The sequence below is a fragment of the Lissotriton vulgaris genome, chromosome 2_1, assembly GCF_964263255.1.
Source record: "Lissotriton vulgaris chromosome 2_1, aLisVul1.2, whole genome shotgun sequence".
Classification (NCBI taxonomy): Eukaryota; Metazoa; Chordata; class Amphibia; order Caudata; family Salamandridae; genus Lissotriton; species Lissotriton vulgaris.
In genome coordinates this window covers 1,799,484,108-1,799,504,747 of record NC_141687.1, presented here as the reverse complement: position 1 = coordinate 1,799,504,747, position 20,640 = coordinate 1,799,484,108, and the positions used below count along the sequence as shown (strand labels likewise).

Genomic DNA, 20,640 nt, shown 5'->3' with positions numbered 1-20,640 from the left:
GAGAACAAAATGAGGAACAAATTTAAACATTCACTTATGTTAGCACATTAAAAAGTAAAAGAGGGCACTGGACCAGTGATGAAAAGCCTGCAGCATGATTGACAGAAGAAAACAAATCAAGAGAAGGTCTACACCAGGTGTTGTCAAAGGAGTGGCTCGGAGCTACTAACAGATCTCCTGCTACTAGTGAGTAGCTCACTTATGTGCAGCCCAACCTACCAAATGAAAAGCTTTTGTTTGGTTGAATTAGGTATGTTTCCACACTTGAAAAGGCTGTATTTATAAGTAAAGTTTGTGTTTTTCCATAACTGATAAGTAGAAGTTTGGAGAAAAAATATGTTTAAGGCTAACAGTTAAATTGTACGCTATCGTGCATTGGGGACTCTTATCACCGATTTCCTTCCCTAGATGCCAGGCAGCAATGTGCGTATGACTGCTGTGGCATGTAGTGGCATCCAGAATTAAAAACTGATAAAGCTGTTTTTTAGATATCATTGGTGAGAACCTTGCCTGGTGAATTGAGTGGTCATTGCTTGTAATCTTGCACGCAGTGGCTACTAATGTGTGGAAAGGTCATTAATAGTTTGTTTAAGTAGCGCGGGATGCTTTATATGATTTATATTCAAGATAAGTACCTCTTATTATAGAAAAGGTTGGAGAGTTGGAGAGCCCTCTCCACCCTAAGACAAATCAAGGTATAAATATTCACACACACACTGTCTGAAATATTCAATATTTAAAAATTATAGCATTTGACCTAAGAGTGAGAACTTCGTAGTTCCAGTTTGATATGCAGTTAGGAAAAATATTCTTTGTTTTGTGTAGTTGGATTTAAGGCATTTATCGAGATACAAGATAGTTATGGGGTTTGCCGAAAGGATTTCTTTAAATATTTACAGATATGTAGCTTTTTGGTTAAGAAGACAGGTGGATAGTTAAAATTGTTATTATGGACTTGGCGTGGGATAAAGAGGGCTGTACTATATTGTCGGATTTATAATGAGTTGTGTAACCTGCGATCAGATGACCTTGAGAGGCAGGCAGATAAATGGGACCACAGACTTGGTATAGAGGGCTCGAGGTTCCTCGAACCCTTAAAATTGGGCGATTCAGTATTGCGTTCATCAGAGCTGCAGGCACAGTATTACAAGACAATCTTAGATCTATATTATATGCCTGCTAAAATAGCCAAATGGGGTGGCTCAGTGGGTATCAGTTGTCCCGCTGTCAAACCCCTCGGGCAGACGTGGTCCATATGTTTCTACTTGTCCACAACTTGAAATCTTGAAGCGAAACAGAGGAATTTCTGGAGCTTTCCCTGAAGGTGCAAGTAGTTAATGGTGCAGGGAGTTAGCAGTTAGGGGCCAGATGGAGCTCAGCCATATTTAATATATCTGGCCATGGCTTTGGCCAGAATATACATGTCTTTAATGTAAGAGAAATTCTCCCTTGGAATGAACATATAAACCACAAACGAATATCCAAAATACACATCATACTCACAAATATCTATCAACAGGAGAGAAACCAACACAATTATAGACTTACAATAAATCATATAAAAACATCAAAGAGATTTTTATTTGTTTCCCATTATTGCAAACATTCATTAGTGATACAAATTATTAAAAACACAAATTCATATAACATATGTGCAATAGAGCCTAACACAAAATGACAACAAGAGACAACGGCGCATGGTATCTTAAAAACTCATAAAAACATTAATTTGATTGAATCTGGTCCCACAATTCAGTGCCCTTTAGTGGCTGAACAGCAACTTAACTACTTTTTTTAGAATATAAATCCTTTTTATAAATAATAGTTTATTATATTTTCTTTAATTAAATTTAAGGGCTAATTATAATAATAAATAACTGTAACAAACAACAAACAAATACGTTGACTAGTTAAAAGAAAATGTAGTTATGTGGTCTTTCTGAGTATTTTTCTTCCATGTCTGCTATAATCGGCAAACATAGTGCGTGCTTATTGGTACATCAGATCAGCACCTTTTCATGACATCAGACGCTTTGCCATCGGGTCTCACAGGTGCTGCACATCACCGTTTCATCAAGCTAATATTTAAGCGTCTAAAATTCGAGTAAATCCAGAAGTTCGTTCATTTAAGAACCGCAGTGGAGGTCTGTTTAGACATGCACTCTGAGACGGAAGTAAGCCTGCCCTTGACATAGGTTTGTCCACATATTTCTTGCTAACGTAGATAGTTTCACACAAGCATTTAGGACAGGAGATTGGTGCCGTGCTCCGTTACAGTTCCTTTTCTAGGGCAGACCGAAGTACAGCTTTCTTGATGTGGGTGTATGGACTTTTGTCCCCTACACAATTACGTTTATTTTTTGCCATTTACATTCCCTAGGTTTTCTGTAGAGGTCAACCCGATCGTTTTTATTATTCTGGACAGCATCCATCTCAAAGAAAGGATCGTTGCATGTTCCGACCACAAGTGTCGATAGGTACGCTGAGAATAAATTAACATCGGGATCTCGATTCCGTGAAGTTCTACACTGAAAGGCGCCTTTGGTGCCCGCCCTTTGATTACATCCTACAAATTGAGGTACGCTAATATGGGTCATGATGGCCACAGTTAGCATGCATTATATCGTAATTTTTAACCTGAGTAAGTTACCACAACAGGTTCTATTGGAAAGGGGCGACCGCTCGGTCCCCCCGAACGTATGGTGGAGTACCCCGATCCCCCCGGGAAGCCATTTTGGGCGGGAGGCGAGTCTCGGCTGGTATGCCCGAAGCGGCGTAGCCGGGGCGCGCCTTTTCCCGCCCAAGAGGGGGCTGTCCTAGACACCTACGCCGATGGCCACGCCCCCGGAGGCGGATTGGAGGAGGGTCCACGCCCGCCCGAAGAAGGATAAAAGGAGCAACAAGCCAAGGAAGCATCCTCTTGTTCCTGTGCTCTGAAGCTGCACCTCCCCGTTGCACGTGAGCTCGAGACGGAACGAAGAGCCAATTTTGAGAATTTAATTTTGTGTTTCTTCTTTCAGCGAGTTCGAAACTTCCTGACCTAGGACCTTGCGGATTACCCTTGGACGATGCCTGGCAAGAAGGTCGGAAAGAGGATCGGAACTGAACAGATGCTTCGTATGCTGGTGAAGGACATGGCGGACATGAAAAAGCAGATGGCGGCAATGAACGGTGCGGGTGGACCAAAGAAAGTCATCGGACCAGCATTGCCGGGAGTGGTCCCTAACGGGAGAGGTAGAAGGGCCAAGAAGGGGGCATCGGGTGGGGAGGCCCCGGTTCCCGAATCACCTCCAGCGGACCCGGTCACCCCGATCGAGGCCCCAGTTCCGGTCCCGAACGCGGGACAACCAATCCCTGTGGTGGTCACTCCTGTGAACGAGGAAGATATGCCTCCCGAGCTGGCTGCCCAGTTGGCGGCATGGTTGGGCAGAGGGAATGAGGGGGCCACGGCTGAAGAAGCCAGGTCGATAATGAAGCAGTTGCGGCAATCGAAAGATGCTGCGAAAGCACTGTGTCCTCTTGTGTCCCCGCAGGCTCCCGTGGAACAACCAGTATCGTGCGTTGGTTCGGCAGCGACAACGGTCACAGCTACCGGTTCAGGTAAGCAGCCATTGCCGATGGCGGGGGAGGGATCGGTACCCTCAAGAAGGGAAAAAGTCGTTCAACATATCCCGATCGAGGTGAAAGAGAGGATTTGGGCGGATAAATATGTGAACATGTTTTCCCTGTTGACCGATCACTATGAGATTGAGCATGTAAAAAACCAGAAAGAGTTTTTGCACCCTAGTGTATGGCGCGCAAAGATGGCGGGTTTCAGAGTAGATGAAACGATCTCTAATTGGGCCAGAGCATTTGGAATGTTCACTGCAATTATGGGGGAACGTAGGCCCGAATTAGTGGCGGAGTTAGCCGTTTATCAGACAAGTATCATGGACTTTTATGAATCATACGGGGCAATCAATGGTGTTGTTACGATAGCATATTTCGTAAGTCCAAAGAGTACGACTCATCTCTGACGTGGGATTGTTTCGACTCCATTTCCTGGCAGAAAATTGAGAAGTCGAGCACGGCGAAGTTGCCATTTTTAGGCGGGAACGGGGTGGAGCCCTCCCGCCATTCTTTTGGGGCCCCCTTTCGGGCGGGTTCAAGCAGCGATCAGAACACAAAGAATAATGGCAACCCGGGTAAGAAAGGGGTCTGCTGGAGCTTTAACAGAGGCAAGTGTTCTAGGCCACAGGGATTGTGCAGGTTCAGGCATGAGTGTGCAGGGTGCGGACAGTCCTCACACCCCGAGAGTACGTGCAGAGCCAAGACTGGTGATACGGGAGGTAGAGGGGGCGCCAAACAGGTCTAAAATAGACCGAGGGGCGCCATTACCTACCTTGGTTGATATCATGGCATTGATCCCTTGGCTGAACGAATACCCTGATCATATCTCCGCCGGGGTGTTGCGAGACGGTTTCTCATATGGTTTCCGCATCCCGGCGGGGGATTTTCGGGGGGACGCACAATGTAAGAACCAACTATCGGTTCAACAGAATACGGCGGTGGTACAGGCAAAGATTGGTAAGGAAGTGGCCCGAGGTCGGGTTGCTGGACCATATGACATTCCACCAGTTGGAAATTTTGTTTGTTCACCTTTGGGAGTGGTTCCCAAAAAGGACCCATGGGAGTTCAGGTTAATACATAATTTGTCAGCTCCTAGGGGCCTTTCGGTGAACGATGCGATTGACCCAGGAGTTTGTTCGGTGCGGTACGCATCCTTTGATGAGGCCGTCGCCATGTTGAATCGCCTGGGGCCCGGAGCGCTGATGGCTAAATCAGATATCGAGTCAGCGTTCCGGTTGCTCCCGGTACACCCCGATGATCAGCGTCTCCTAGGTTTTATGTTTCAGGGACGCTATTACATGGATAAATGTATGCCAATGGGTTGCTCCATCTCTTGTGCGTATTTTGAGAAATTCAGTACTTTTTTGCAATGGGCGTTCACAAGAGTCACGGGCTTTACACATGTTATGCATTATCTTGATGATTTTCTGTTTCTGGGGGCAGCCAGGGACATGGAATGTGCACAGGCTTTGGGGGAATTCTGTAATCTGATGGAGGAATTTGGCGTGCCGCTGGCACCCGGTAAGACGGTAGGGCCATCTACTACACTCGAGTTTCTCGGAATTGAGCTCGATTCTGTAGAGGGGTGCTTCCGCTTGCCCGAAGAGAAGGTTATGAAGTTCAGGGCCTCGCTTAAAACATGTCTCGGCGAGAGAAAGGCATCTCTCCATCAGTTACAACAGGTCGTGGGTCAGCTTAACTTTGCCCTGAGAGTAATACCAATGGCTCGCCCCTTCTCCCGTTCTATCGCACAGGCCATGGTGGGCCTCAGGGAAGGGCACCACCGCACAAGACTGTCAACAGAGGTTCGCCAGGATATGCGCATATGGTTGGCATTTCTGGCGGATTTCAACGGTCGTGTGGTATGGACCGACCCGCCAGTGTCCTCGGAAGAACTGGGGTTCTATTGCCCTTTTTATATTATTTAGAGGGGCAAGTTACACTCGACAGAGTTATTTATGAGTCCTAAGACGGCTGAACATGAAGTTTTGCCTTCCCCGCACATTTGTACTTGAAAGATCATGTGCGTTTATTTGTAATTAGGTATGATTAAGCTACCTTTTTTGTTTATTACATTCATCTAGCAAGGGTTCCATAAACACATGGATGGTGTTATATATATATATATATATCCTTATTTCTTCAGAATATCGAACCCACATTTTCAAGTATCCAAATGGACACTGGAAATACTTCCCTATATTGGCTTTACCCAGTTCACCCCCATAAGGTATGAGTAATTTGACATCAGGGATAGAACCCCCCCCTAAGGAGGGTTACAAGACTGGTGGAGTTTTTTAAAATATCACAATATGGCGAGTACGCCACCAACCAATTTTGTCGCTAAGACATTTGGATAGAAATATAATTCAATGTTGTTATTCCTCTTAAAGTGAGATGTGTGCTTGATTGTTTCTGGGTGAATTAACTTTTTTTGTCAACTCTGGAGAACCCGATAATTATGAGACATTAGGAAAGGGTTGGGTTTACTGTTTTAAACAATTGCACATTTCTGCATATATGGTTTCATTATAAGAATTGATTTTTTTGTTTGAACTTGTATGGAGGAATATTTTGTTGTGATATAGATTTATGTTTGATAAATATACACATATTTTGTTTTGATACAGATATATATGTCTTAATGCTAAATCAAAGAAAGAGACACTTATCCTGGAAAGTCCTGATGAAGGTGGTGCATTATTTGGCAGCACACTGGAAGGCGTCGACGCAACTGTTGTTTTAAATTCGAGGAACTATTGAGTCTGGAATTTCCTAAGTGGGTATAACTCTACAGTAATAGATTCAATCGGATTAATGTTTTATGATGACTTTTTAAGATATCACATGCTGTTGTCTCTTGTCAGTTTTTATTATGCTCTATTGCACATGTTATATGAATTTGTGTTTTTAATAATTTGTATCACTAATGAATTTTACAATAATGGGAAACAAATACAAATCTCTTTGATGTTTTTATATGATTTATTGTAAGTCTATATTTGTGTTGTGTTTCTCTCCTGTTGATACCGATTTGTGAGTATGATGTGTATTTTGGATATATGATTGTGGTGTATATGTTAGTTCATTCCAAGGAAGAATTTCTCTTACATTAAAGTAATTTTACTGGCACCCTGTCCCTTGGATAGTAGGGCCACTCCCTCCTTTTTTAAATGAGCAAAATATATATGTCTACAATATGGCTGGACCCGGTGGCCTCCTCATATTCTTTATTGCTCACCCGTCTCCTATCCATTTTTAACCTTGAAAAAGGGATCTATGAACAAAAAAGCAAGAGGGCTAAACAATTGTGTTAAACTATATGGGCTCCGATTTATAAATGGTGGAGTGAGGATGGGGGTGACATTGATACAGATATAGATTGTAGTTTTTTTTCCAATAGTGCCTAATCAGTTGTTTACATTTGTATCTGTGTTTTGACCTTGAATCTCCTTAGGTAACATATTTATTCATGTGCCCTCTGTAAAATCTCTATTAAAAATACTTTAAAAAAAAAACATTTTTTGAAGGAAAAATATTCCTATTAGTTTTCACCTGTCAGAAACTCCTTTAAAATAATATATTCATAAGCTTTAGGCATCTTATTTTCCACTGAAGGGAAGACCAGAGTATTTTTTTGTGGTGGGATACCAATACCAGATACCATCTTTCCCACTCCCTAACCCCTCACCTTCAAAGCTGTCCATGGTAAGACACTTGCTTTGTTTCCCGAACTATCAAGTTGTAGAATGCAAATTGTCCACATAACTAGACATGCCCTATTCAAACCGCTTGTAAAAGATCAGCTGTATGACTGGCTGCATCAATTTGTGGTTAAGAGGAAACAAGTTAAACAAGCACAGAAAAGAGTGCGATTTATGCTGGGAAGACTTGCACTTCCTAGGCTTAGGGTAACTTTTGCAAGTATTTGCTTCTGTTTGGTTAGTAGGTTTTATATATAACTTTCTGGCCACTGTGGTAGAAGGTTAGAGAAGGGACACCCCCCACTCCTCCGCAAACACTCCCTCAGGGAGAGATGTAGTGTGGACAGCTCTGCATCCCATTTCTATGGCCAATGCATTCATTTAGATAAAGCAATCCCTATGCCATGCTTTGCCATGGTGAGGGTAGGAGATACCACAGCCACCCTGTACTACCAGCACAGTCTAATACTGTCCCAATACATTTCAGCTTAATAGTGGCAAAGCACCATCTATGTTAAAAATAAAAAAAAGGCCCTATGATGCAATTACTGTTGCTTTTTCATTCTGTAGGTGTATGTGTATGTGTCATCACGCATGCGTGTGCCTACAGAATCATGTGGGCACCATTTGTATTATTTACTGATTCAAAGGGATGTATGTAGTTACTACGCATGCTTTTACAACGCATGCCTTTACCACGCAGGTTTTACAACGCAAGTCGTTACAACGACTTGCGTTCGGGGGCGCTAGATAGTGAATAGTTTAATTTACTATTCCAACTCCAGTCCCCGTGGACTTGCGTCGTAAAAGTTGCGTGGTAAAGGTACTGCATGGTAAAAGTTGCGTTGTAAACGCTGTTCCCCTATTCAAAGTAATGGGTGTCGCTTGGATCACTGCATACAATTTTTTTTGTGTGAAAGCACAAAATAAAAATAGGAAAAGGATCAGAAGGGTGAGAGGGGACAAAGAAGAAGCAGGTGAGGGATGAGGGGAAAAGTAACTCTCACTGGAGAGAGCAATAATTGGGTGGGGAGGGAGAATGCAATGAAGAGAACAATGGAGCTCAGGCGGGGAGAAACACAAAATAGACTGAGCACTATGAGGGAAACAGCAATATGGAGGGGCAGGGAAGAAGTTCATAAAGGAGAGAGCCACACAGATTGAAGGGAACTTTGGCGGGGAAGCACACTAAAGACAGAGGGAGCAGCAAACGAGAGAGAGAGTAACACGGGGCTGGTATTTGGGAGGGAAGAAGCACATGCTGGAGAGAGTTAGAAAACACATGCACTCTTATGGAGTGCTTAAACAAAAATAAAAAAAATAGTTCCCAAAAAGAGAGCAGTGGAAGGATACAAGCCAGCCAATCAAAAGAAATGTAGGGAAGCTATGTTCCAGTGCAGGTTAAAACAAAAGAAGAGCAAAGCAAGCCACCAACTAAAAAGCAAGCAAATGACAGTGACAATGAAACTAATGAATGGTAAGCAATGGATGGGATGCAAACCCACTGCAAGTTCCCAATTGGTTTTTCACAACCAGAGAGCTTGCACTATCTGGTGGGCAAGACTTGAAACAAGCATTTGCAATGCAATAGGGCTCGCATTAGTAAAGTTAGAGGTATTAGTACTGTAAATGACAAATTTTTTATTTATGTTTTTGTTTTGAAAATAGCGAAATTAATAACGTTGTCATTTACAATGCCAATAGTGTTAACTTTTGCAAATGTGACACCTATAGCATTTGTAATGCAATATGTGTTGTATTTACATGACTTAGATGTATTCATATTAAAAATAAAAATGGCTTTTATTTTTTTTAATAATTAATACTTAAATAAAAGTTATTGTAATTTATAATGGCAATATCTTTTGTAAATAACTTTTGTGAAGATTATGTTCATTGTATTTTATTGTGATGAACATCCAAGAACAGAAGTGAAATATTAACATCTTTTTGTGACATTTGTAATAAAGCTTGAAACATTGAGAGAACATATTTGAACCAGTTGTTGTTGAATGGTTGCACAGAATGATGCTGTGGTGGCGTTCAGTGATGCTGTGGTAGCGCATAGTGATGTTGTGGTGCCCCCGAGTGATGCTGTGGTGGTGCTGAGTGATGCTATGGTGATGCGATAGATAGATAGAACGAGTGCGATAGCTAGATAGAGGGCGATAGATAGATAGAGGGCGATAGATAGATAGAGGGCGATAGATAGATAGAGGGCGATAGATAGATAGAGGGCGATAGATAGATAGAGGGCGACAGATAGATAGAGGGCGACAGATAGAGTGAGGGCGACAGATAGAGTGAGGGCGACAGATAGAGTGAGGGCGACAGATAGAGTGAGGGCGACAGATAGAGTGAGGGCGACAGATAGAGTGAGGGCGACAGATAGAGTGAGGGCGACAGATAGAGTGAGGGCGACAGATAGAGTGAGGGCGACAGATAGAGTGAGGGCGACAGATAGAGTGAGGGCGATCGATAGAGTGAGGGCGATCGATAGAGTGAGGGCGATCGATAGAGTGAGGGCGATCGATAGAGTGAGGGCGATAGATAGAGTGAGGGCGATAGAGTGAGGGCGATAGATAGAGTGAGGGCGATCGATAGATTGAGTGATGGCGATAAAGTGAGTGTGATAGATAGACAGAGTGAGGGCGATAGATAGACAGATAGATAAAGTATGAGGTGTGTAATTATATGGCACTGAGTGGTATTATGTGGAGTGTATTTATGTTGCATTGAGAAGAGTGTAATTATGTGGCGTGTAAATATGTGGCACTGAGTGGTAATATGGGGGAGTGTATGTCGTATTCAGTAGAGTGTAATTTTGTGGCGTATAATTATGTAGCACTGAGTGGTATTTGAAGTGTTTGTTGCATTGAGTACAGTGTCATTATGTAGCATATAATTATATGGCACTGAGTAGTATTGTTTGGAGTGTATGTTACATTGAGTGCAGTGTAATTATGTAGCATATAATTATGTTGCACTGAGTGGTATTGTGTGGAATGTGTGTTGCATTCAGTAGAGTGTAATTATGTGATGTGTAATTATGTGGCACTGAGTGGTATTGTTTGGAGTGTATGTTGCATTGAGTGCAGTGTAATTATGTAGCATATAATTATGTGGCACTGAGTGGTATTGTGTGGAGTGTGTGTTGCATTCAGTAGAGTGTAATTATGTGGTGTTCAATTATGTGGCACTGAGTGGTATTTGGAGTGTATGTTGCATTGAGTGCAGTGAAATTATGTAGCATATAATTATGTGGCACTGAGTGGTATTGTGTGGAGTGTGTGTTGCATTCAGTAGAGTGTAATTATGTGGCCTTTAATTATGTGTTACTGAGCGGTATTTGGGGTGTATGTTGCATTGAGTGTCGTGTAATTATGTGGCGTGTAATTATGTGGCATTGAGTGGTATTTGGAGTGTATGTTGTATTGAGTGCAGTGTAATTATGTGGCACTGAGTGGTATTTGGAGTGTATGTTGCGTTGAGCGCAGTGTAATCATGTAGCATATAATTATGTGGCACTGAGTGGTGTTGTGTGGAGTGTATGTGGTATTCCATGGATTGTAATTGTGTGGCGTGTAATTATGTGGCACTGAGTGGTATTGTTTGGACTGTATGTTGCATTGAGTGAAGTCTTATTATGTTGCATATAATTATGTGGCACTGAGTTGTATTGGGTGGAGTGTGTGTTGCATTCAGTAGAGTGTAATTATGTGGTGTTTAATTATGTGGTACTGAGTGGTATTTGGAGTGTATGTTGCATTGAGTGCAGTGTAATTATGTGGGGTGTAATTATGTGGCACTGAGTGGTATTTGGAGTGTATGTTCCATTGCAGAGTGTGTGAGGGTACAGAGTGTGAGGGTGCAGAGTGTGAGGGTGCAGAGTGTGAGGGTGCGCAGAGTGTGAGGGTGCAGAGTGGGCAGTGTGTGCGTGAGGGTGGAATGTGTGCTTTGTGTGCGAGGGTGCAGTGTGTGTGTGAGGGTGCAGCGTGTCAGTTTGTGTGAGGGTGCATTGTGTGTGTGTGCAGTGGGTGTGTGGGTGCAGTGTGTGTGAGTGCAGTGTGTGTGGGTGCGGTGTGTGTGTGGGTGCAGTGTGTGCAGTGTGTGTGAGGGTGGAGTGTGTGCAGTGTGTGTGAGGGTGCAGTGTGTGTGAGTCAGAAGCATCTCATTGATAGGGCAGATTAAAGACTAAAAGGTCACAGTTTTTGGATCATAAAATAGAAGTTTTATTTGGAATCGGATTCAGGAATGTAGAGAACAATTGTAGGACTAGAGCACCCTCACTGTGTTGGCCGGAAGTACCTATGTAGTGGGGGTCACCAGCTGCTCTGCACCCATTACGTTCTAAATATGGAAAAGGTTTCAGGTTGAGAAAAGCCAAGTTCTCTAATAGAAAACACGTGGAGTATAACAAATTATTCATGTGAAACAAACAAAAATATTCCACCAGGCAAAACAGTTTTAGCTTGCCAAGTAAGATGCGAAGAAAAGATTGAACAAATTACCCGATCTCTGCCCTATTCTCAATTCTTCTTTTTGTAAGTTTTTTAAAAGGCAGGCTTTTAAGATGGCATGTAGTAGTTTTGAATGGGGCACAGCAGAAATAAATCAAGCCCCCGAATAAGTAAAACCCCGGAATTTATCTGAAAGCTTGTATGTAGAGTGTGGATGGTAAGTCGTATTTTTTTATGTATGTATGTGGAACGAAGGAAAAGGTTAACCTGTTTTCTCAAGGGTGTGTACGGTGGTGTTATTGTTGTAGTTTGTGGTCTACTCGCCAAAATTATCAGCACAGAATTGCTGTGTAATGTCCAATTAGGACACGGGGGCGAAAGACAGACTGCGTGGCTGGGATAAAAGAGGATGGGGGAGGGCTGAGAGGAGTAGGGGGTGCCTGAGATTAAAGCGCTCTGTCTCAGAAAGAGATCGAGGTGCTCTGTGGACGAGTTGAAGGGGGTTCAATGTGGACTGCAGACCCAGATGGTTACACAATCTATGAGCACTAGCTTGTGATGGGAGTCCATGCTCTCTACAGGCGCAGGCTCCTTTAAATTCAGTGGCAGCCTGGTGCCAGTGAGCAGCCGTGCCTCAGTGAAAGCAAGAAAAATAAAAAAAAAGATGAAGTGGAACTTGCTTTTATAGCTTCATGTTGCTGCAACAGGGAATACTTCTGATATGTATTGTGAACAGAGAGTGTTGCTGTTTGTTTTTAATCACAATAAAAGTTTTACTTTAAATGTTACACAAAAGCCATGGAATGGCACTCATACAAAAAAAGCACACTTAAACGTTACTAATGTTTTCAGATGCAATCTGAAAACCTGACCGCTATGAATGCGTGATATTTGGCGTCTGAAGACCATTTCTGTGGAACAAATAAACAACAGGCAGGGAATGCGACTGGTGTGCGACTCCAGAACCTTGGCTCGGATGAGCACTCAATGCCCCCATTGACAGAAAATTAGTAAAAGCAAAGATACGTTACCAAATCCTTTGTAAACAAGATTTTGGTTTCTTTTGGAGAGATGAGGGGAACTTTTGCCATGTTCTAGTGAGAGAATCCGAGGAGGCAGTCATGGGGCGTAGGGGGAGTCAAATGTCATTGTACCGGGTGCCAACAGGGCTACAGCCGGCCCTGCTTAGTCATATATGGCGACTACTAACTTGAATGTTACAAGTAGAGAAATACAATAATCAAATAAAACGTTATCTTTTTATTTAAAAATTTCCACTGCAGATCTGCATAACAGTGTTGAAGTTATTTTAATCTAGTAATGTATCTAATGATGGTAGCATTGTCAATGCATGCTTAAAAAAATTAAAAAATGAAAAAAGTTAAAGTGCTCTTGTGCCTTAAGGAATGAGGCGAGAATCGGACCACTGCAGATACACCCCTGCCTGTGATGAAGGCCTAATGACAGACAGGGATTCTTGGGCGCTCTTGGCAGAAATGCATGAGGCAAAGCGGCCGGGAAAGGATCCCTTTGATGTGGCCGTGAAAGCAATTAGGGGGAGGAGAATTGAGGCCAGCGCGCACTGCGCAGCTGAAGCCTTTGATGTGGCAAATGCTGCTGGCAGGGGGAAGCCTGTGGGGAAATGCAAGCTCGTGCACTTCCCAAAATCCTCTGGGGAGAGCCCTTTGCCTTAAGAGATGGGTTGACTGCATTAGGGCTCGTTTCCTATTCCTACGGAATAGGAAAGGACGAGCCCTAAAAAACAAGCACTGACGCAGCCCATTCGTTTGGACTCAGTGATCAGCAACTTAAACACTATGTCAGATCTCCTCCCATGTTATGACATTGGCTGCTAGGAGATCTTTTTCTCATTTTCAGATGTAAACCCAACGAAAACTACACTTGCCTAATATGCTGCTGCTCATAGGGTAATATGCTGACGTTTGAAAAGAAGAATCACGTTGAATTACTTACTTAGTTGGAGGGGCAAATAACAGCCCACATAAATTCCTGATTTTATGATTTAAATATTGTTTTGGATATAAATGTGGGAATAACAATTAAAAGTAGTGGAATCTTTTTTTTGTAAAGAAAATGTATTTTTCTAGTAGGTTTTACTTTACTTATAAATTACTTCACCAACTGGGATAAAATGTACAAATAATACAGCATTTGTTGTCATATTTAGGTTTGTAGAAATGTATGATTACTTTGAGTGTTGTGCAGATTGACAACAAACATTTGAGTTTTAGATTTAGTCACATAGTCATTTATTTAAAAAGTTATATTAAAAATAGCAATGTGGTGGTGAGGTGTATGAATTTTGAGTTGACTATGACAGAGAAATTCACTATATCACAATTTCACACATGACTTAGGTTACAACCATCTTTTTTTTTAAAGAAAATGCACACTATGCTTATCTTGGGAGTCCTGCATTTAGTAAAGCTTTTCTGATGCTAGTTGATGAGAATGGGCAAATAAAAACAGAAATTCAGGGTGGGGTGTCCAATCGTTTAATTCCCAAATGTTAAATCTTATCTGAAGTTTCCGGTTTCAAACTGAAGCTGAAGATAAGATTTTTGGCAAAATCTCAGGCCTTTTTGATCATGTGTCATTAGTGTTACGCTCTTTGTTTCTAGCCAGCCTCGTGCTATATTGCCGTCACAAGAATTTTCTAGGTGGACTCCATTTTTTTTTTTTTTTTACTCAAAAGACACTGGTCCTGTGTGTTGCTGCATTATTCTGGAGGCGATTCAAACCTTGTTTACTTTTCAGAAAGATGTGGGTTGTTTTGCCATTCCGCAAGAGCACTGACTTACATTTTTTGAGGATTGTTTCCCCAACATATTACTTCCGTTTCATGGAACATGTTGCTTCAAATTGGTTGTAACCAAATGATACACAACGCACCAATTGGATGTAAGGGAGTCTTGCGTTTCATATTTTTGTAAATAATTAAAGAAAAAAGACAAAAAAGTACTGTAATAGGTTTGCTTCAGGAATCACAACAATTAAACCAGTAGGAATGCTGACCTGTAGACAACCAATTAAATGCAGGTCTTTGTTAAAGTTATATGTCTGGTGGTGCAACTGAAGACATTAAGTGAAAGTGTGTACCAAACATTCGATCTATGTGTAATAATGTGTTGATAGACACAGAGAGCCTGTTTCACAAAAACATGCTGCAAATGTATGTTTATATCTGATAAAAACTCGCTTTCTCCCTCCAGGTATTTCAAACAGCGAAAAGATAATAATGAAGTAATATCCATTAACACAACAGGTTGCTTTTTATTCATGTTGTACACCAGCGTGGCTGCTATTTAGAATGACTAAAAGTTAGCGGCATAGACCAGAGTAGGGTGAAGTGGAGTGGCGTAGAGGGAGTACAGTGGCGTGGAGTGTTCTGGAGAAGTGTACAGTGGGGTGGTGTACAGTGATGTGGCATGGAATTGAGTATTGTGATGTAAGAAGGAGTGTCATACAGGGGAGCGGAGTGTCGTAGAGTGAAGTTTCGTTGAGAGGAGCAGTATGATGTAGAATAGAGTTGAGTGGTGTAAAGGAAGCCGCGTAGAGTGGAGTATGCATGGTGTGATATCGCACTGCCATTACAGACAACACATTTTCAATTGAACTGACCATTACATTTGCACAGACATACAGTTTTACTGATAAAACTGGATGTTCGACTGACAACTCCCAGCAGCCGCCCCCCCAGAGTCTGGAGACCATCACAGGTGATAAGCAGAGCCTTACAAATTGTTGATTGATTTACAGACATCTAAGATATGTTGTATGCTTGAAAAAAGAAAACAAGGAGGGAGCCAGGCCCAGGTGGACAGGTGAGGAGGCAGGGCCTTCTTAATAAACACACAAAAAGAGAGTGCCTCGCCATCTACATTTAAATCCACACTTGAGGAAAGTTAACCACGCAAATAGTCGTGATCAGCTTGGCATTTTTATTTTTGCCAACGTTTTGATCAATTCATCACATTTTGTCAAGAAAACATGAATGAAAACATACAAAGACAGTTATCAACAATACATATTTACATCAAGAATAAATGAACTAGTCATTGAACAAATCGATTATGGTCAAGTAGAAAAAAGTGTTTGAGCATGAATAACAAAACTGATTTCAACAAACAAACAGAATAATTTGAGCATGTGCAATATAACACAGTGAATTTACACTAAGTGGAAAATGGGTATAGTACCCGGAGCGAGTAAGAAAAATAAGGAAGAAATATTAGCAATAAAGCAAGCACAGTTTGTGACTCTTTTTTACAGCCAGCAAAGGCTGGTATGTGTGGACAGGTCAATAATTATTTGTTAACTGGCCGACGCGTTTCGATTCCAGGTGGTGGCTTCCCGGAATCTCATCAGGGCACGATAAATCTGTCAGTGTAGGTGGAGAAATGGATTCAAAAAAGAGCACGTTGAGTCAGGAAATGCAGGGTTGGGCTATGCGTTATGTAATCTCAATGAAGGCAGGGGCCACCAGCCACTGGGAAGCTTTAGAGGAGGCTGGTAAATGGCATTGTGTTCAATTGGTCTTCTCTTACGGTATTAGAATGGGCCGTGCTGGGCGGGTACTGACAGAATCAGTCCCGGTTAGCGGATGGCTTTCATGTATTATTTGGCAATAATGTGTCTGCCTACGTCCTGATGCACGGCGTTCTGCACTCTGAGTGCAGAACGCCGTGCATCAGGACGTAGGCAGACACAGCGGTGCCGGGGACCATTTGGACTCCGTGGGGATAAGATACATTATTGCCAAATAATACATGAAAGCCATCCGCTAACCGGGACTGATTCTGTCAGTACCCGCCCAGCACGGCCCATTCTAATACCGTAAGAGAAGACCAATTGAACACAATGCCATTTACCAGCCTCCTCTAAAGCTTCCCAGTGGCTGGTGGCCCCTGTCTTCATTGAGATTACATAACGCATAGCCCAACCCTGCATTTCCTGACTCAACGTGCTCTTTTTTTAATCCATTTCTCCACCTACACTGACAGATTTATCGTGCCCTGATGAGATTCCGGGAAGCCACCACCTGGAATCGAAACGCGTCGGCCAGTTAACAAATAATTATTGACCTGTCCACACATACCAGCCTTTGCTGGCTGTAAAAAAGAGTCACAAACTGTGCTTGCTTTATTGCTAATATTTCTTCCTTATTTTTTTTACTCGCTCCGGGTACTATACCCATTTTCCACTTAGTGTAAATTCACTGTGTTATATTGCACATGCTCAAATTATTCTGTTTGTTTGTTGAAATCAGTTTTGTTATTCATGCTCAAACACTTTTTTCTACTTGACCATAATCGATTTGTTCAATGACTAGTTCATTTATTCTTGATGTAAATATGTATTGTTGATAACTGTCTTTGTATGTTTTCAATCATGTTTTCTTGACAAAATTTGATGAATTGATCAAAACGTTGGCAAAAATAAAAATGCCAAGCTGATCACGACTATTTGCGTGGTTAACTTTCCTCAAGTGTGGATTTAAATGTAGATGGTGAGGCACTCTCTTTTTGTGTATGCTTGAAAAAACGCATTTTCTTTCATAGCCTCAGCAAGATTGTCACAAAAATCCCCTCGTTTTGAAGTCAGAGAAAGAAAAGTAAACACCAAGTTCCATCCGAAGACAGAGCCTGATATTTGTCCTCTATCTTTGCATGCACAACAAATGTGAGAAGATAAGAATAACATTTAAAGTCCTGTTTACAGAAAGTGAGCACTCATTGAAGAATACAAAAAGCAGTAGTAAATAGGTTACACTACATGGAAGGGACCAACTCTAGCTGGACAGCCCAAAACAAGTAAAGCCAGCAAATAGAAAGCAAGCAACTGTAAGTTACAAAACACAAAGCCAATGATAAGCAATGGGTGGAATGCATTCCCAGGGAAGCTTTCAGATTGTCCACAAAAAGTATTTTGCAATATAACAGCTGTGCTGTCTGGTAGGCTCTGACCTAAAATGACCCAAAAAATTCCCAGCAATGTTCCTGGAAAGCGGTATTTGGTGCAACTGTCCCGGCATACTACCGTGAAAACTATGTGAGTGCGCAAAATAGTTAAATCTACACCCATTTGTAGGAGTATGTGTAAGGATTTGACTTTCTTTTGTGAATCAGACTGGAGTCAACAACAAACTTTTTTTTCACAAAATGGTGTTTGTGGGCCCATTAAAAACCAGCTAGCAAGCTGGACGAACAGTAAAAATCTAACATGACCGCAGCAGTACTTAAAGCGTATAGCACTTTCTCTATCATTTCAGACAGTCACTTAAAAAACTTCAAAGTAAACTAGTGATTCTAGTTTTGAAGGCATGAAGCAGTCAGCTGAGACCACAGATCCAGTTAAATGCTCCATATAAACTCTAGAAAACCCAGTGCTTAATTTATAAACAAACACCACATGCTCTTTAATCAGCTACCAGACACTCCCTGCTCCTTTATCTCATTCTGCAGGTTCATGCTTTCTCTCTTTGTGATGATTTTCTCTTCCTCCTTCTTTTCCCTGTGTTTGTTTTTCCCGCTCCTGCTCTCGAGAATTGACCGATGAGGAAAAATAAGTGCAGGTTCCCCAAAATGAATGCCCTAGGCCCCACCAGTGACCACTAACAGGTCAAATTACTGCCCTAATCTCTGCTCTGTAAGGGAGATTGCGGATTAATCTAATGTTCCTATAATACTGCAATTTGTACAAAATGCAAACAGATTTATAAACAGCTCTGTTAGGTACTAGCTGCAGGTACTGCAAAAAGGAGAAAGAAAGTCAGTAGTGAGGTGCTTTACAAAGGTACTCAAGCGTGGAGTGGAGCTTGGTATACAGTCCAGCTGTAAGAATGGAAGACGGACTATATTACCTGAGACAGACACAAAGAGAGATGGCTTCCCCAGGGACTGGTCCAACCTTAAAGAAAACACACATGCTATTAATATCTTATTGTCACCTGTGCCAGCAGTGTAAAGAAATCAGTAATACCAACACTTTTGTAAAACGAGTCAAGGTGTGAGGAAAATAGAAAGGGAACTTCGTAGAAGGAATCAATGTGGATGCAAACATTGACATTGCAAAATAGTTTTTATGACGTGCACTCTGTTTCAGCGTGGTTTAATAGCACTTACTGGGAGTTAAAGATAAGCGGTGTGCCTTGCAACATTCATCATTCCACACGGTGCTCAGAGTTTAAACAAATATGTCCCTTAGTCCCATCTCTTTGACCAAGACAAGTATTTCCCCAAACTTCATGCAACATAAGACCAGAAAATAACTCAGTATGTGTGCCACACACTACTGACAGAGTCATGTGCAGGTCACATGTATATATCACGGCAAGGCCAACTCAGTCTTCCATCCTTCCTAGGCTGGTAAATTACAATTATTTCATCAAGTCATTAGCAATTGTTATTTAATGATTAGCGCCTGTTATTTACAATGCTTATGAACATCAGGACTGTGGCATGAACTATAACAACAAGTTATTGTTCTAGTAAACGTCATTCTAATCGGCATCAGGAAAAGGAGGGATATGATCTGTCCATTCTCATGATATCCGAGTGTGAAGTACAGAGACTAGACTAGCTATTGCACAGGCATAAACCCAACTTGAAGTATGTATGATACGCTGTTTAATGCAAGTAGGCAAGGGTAATACACACTTTTCCAATATTCCTCGTCCTTCTATTTCCCTACTTGTTCTAATTAAAAAAACAAACCCTCTTCATAAATATTTGGCGAACTTTGCAAAATCAAAAAGATGATACATTTGCATCTTATGGTGTGTGCATTGTTCCGCACACTTCTTACATTTTGGTGATTTCATACAATTCCATTGTTTAAGCAACCGTGACCTCGTCTGTTCTTGGTTATTTGTTCTTTGGAGAAATGTCTTTAATATGTTTTCATGACACGTATTAATGTGTTTAATTAAGATGTTTGCAACAAGCTGACTATTTCAAGAATGGGTTTTCTTAAAGAAGACCAGGTTCTAAGCTGTGTAGAATGCTGAGCCAAAGACTAGGTTTGTGGAGCAGCACTGGATGAATTTGTACCCAGTGGCATAACAAAACTTGAAGGGCCCCCCTGCAAGGTACATGGAGGGGCCTCCCTCTGGATTTAATCAGGAGCTCTCAGGCCAGAGTACTGTGCTGAAGGTCCCAAACCGCACTGCGGGGGCTTCAGGGGCCTGTGTTACGCCACGGGTTGTACCTAGTAGTGCACAACGCCTCGATTCCAAAGGCCCAGCAAGTACGAAATCGTACGACAAATCATTTCTATTATAAGACTCATATGGGTGCAAGTTTCTCCCGACTCCTTCAAGCAGTCCCTCTCAGTGGTCACTTTTAGGTAATGTGTTCATATACGAGTCACAAGCAGCCCTTCTCAGTGCTCACTATTAGGCAATGTGTCCATACAAGAGACACAAGCAGCTCCTTTCAGTGCTCACTATTAGATAATGCGTCCATATACGAGGCACAAGCAGCCCCGCTCGGTGCTCACTATTAGGTAATGTGTCCATATACGAGGCACAGCAGTCCCTTTCAGTGCTCACTATTAGATAATGCGTCCATATACGAGGCACAAGCAGCCCCGCTCGGTGCTCACTATTAGGTAATGTGTCCATATACGAGGCACAGCAGTCCCTTTCAGTGCTCACTATTAGATAATGCGTCCATATACGAGGCACAAGCAGCCCCGCTCGGTGCTCACTATTAGGTAATGTGTCCATATACGAGGCACAAGCAGCCCCTCTCAGTGCTCGCTATTAGGTAATGTGTTCATATACGAGTCACAAGCAGCCCCGCTCGGTGCTCCCTATTAGGTAATGTGTTCATATACGAGGCACA

The 20,640-nt window shown here is 42.1% G+C and overlaps 1 protein-coding gene across 1 annotated transcript in view; it reads right to left on the bottom strand.

Annotated features, from left to right (window-relative positions):
- The window catches only part of KCNQ1 (potassium voltage-gated channel subfamily Q member 1), a 1,043,019-nt gene that overhangs the window by 97,183 nt on the left and 925,196 nt on the right, over positions 1 to 20,640 (bottom strand). The window contains exon 14 of the mRNA XM_086957849.1: positions 18,657 to 18,703. Within this exon, the coding sequence (XP_086813975.1) occupies positions 18,657 to 18,703 (47 nt within the window). The remainder of the gene's footprint in view (positions 1 to 18,656; positions 18,704 to 20,640) is intronic.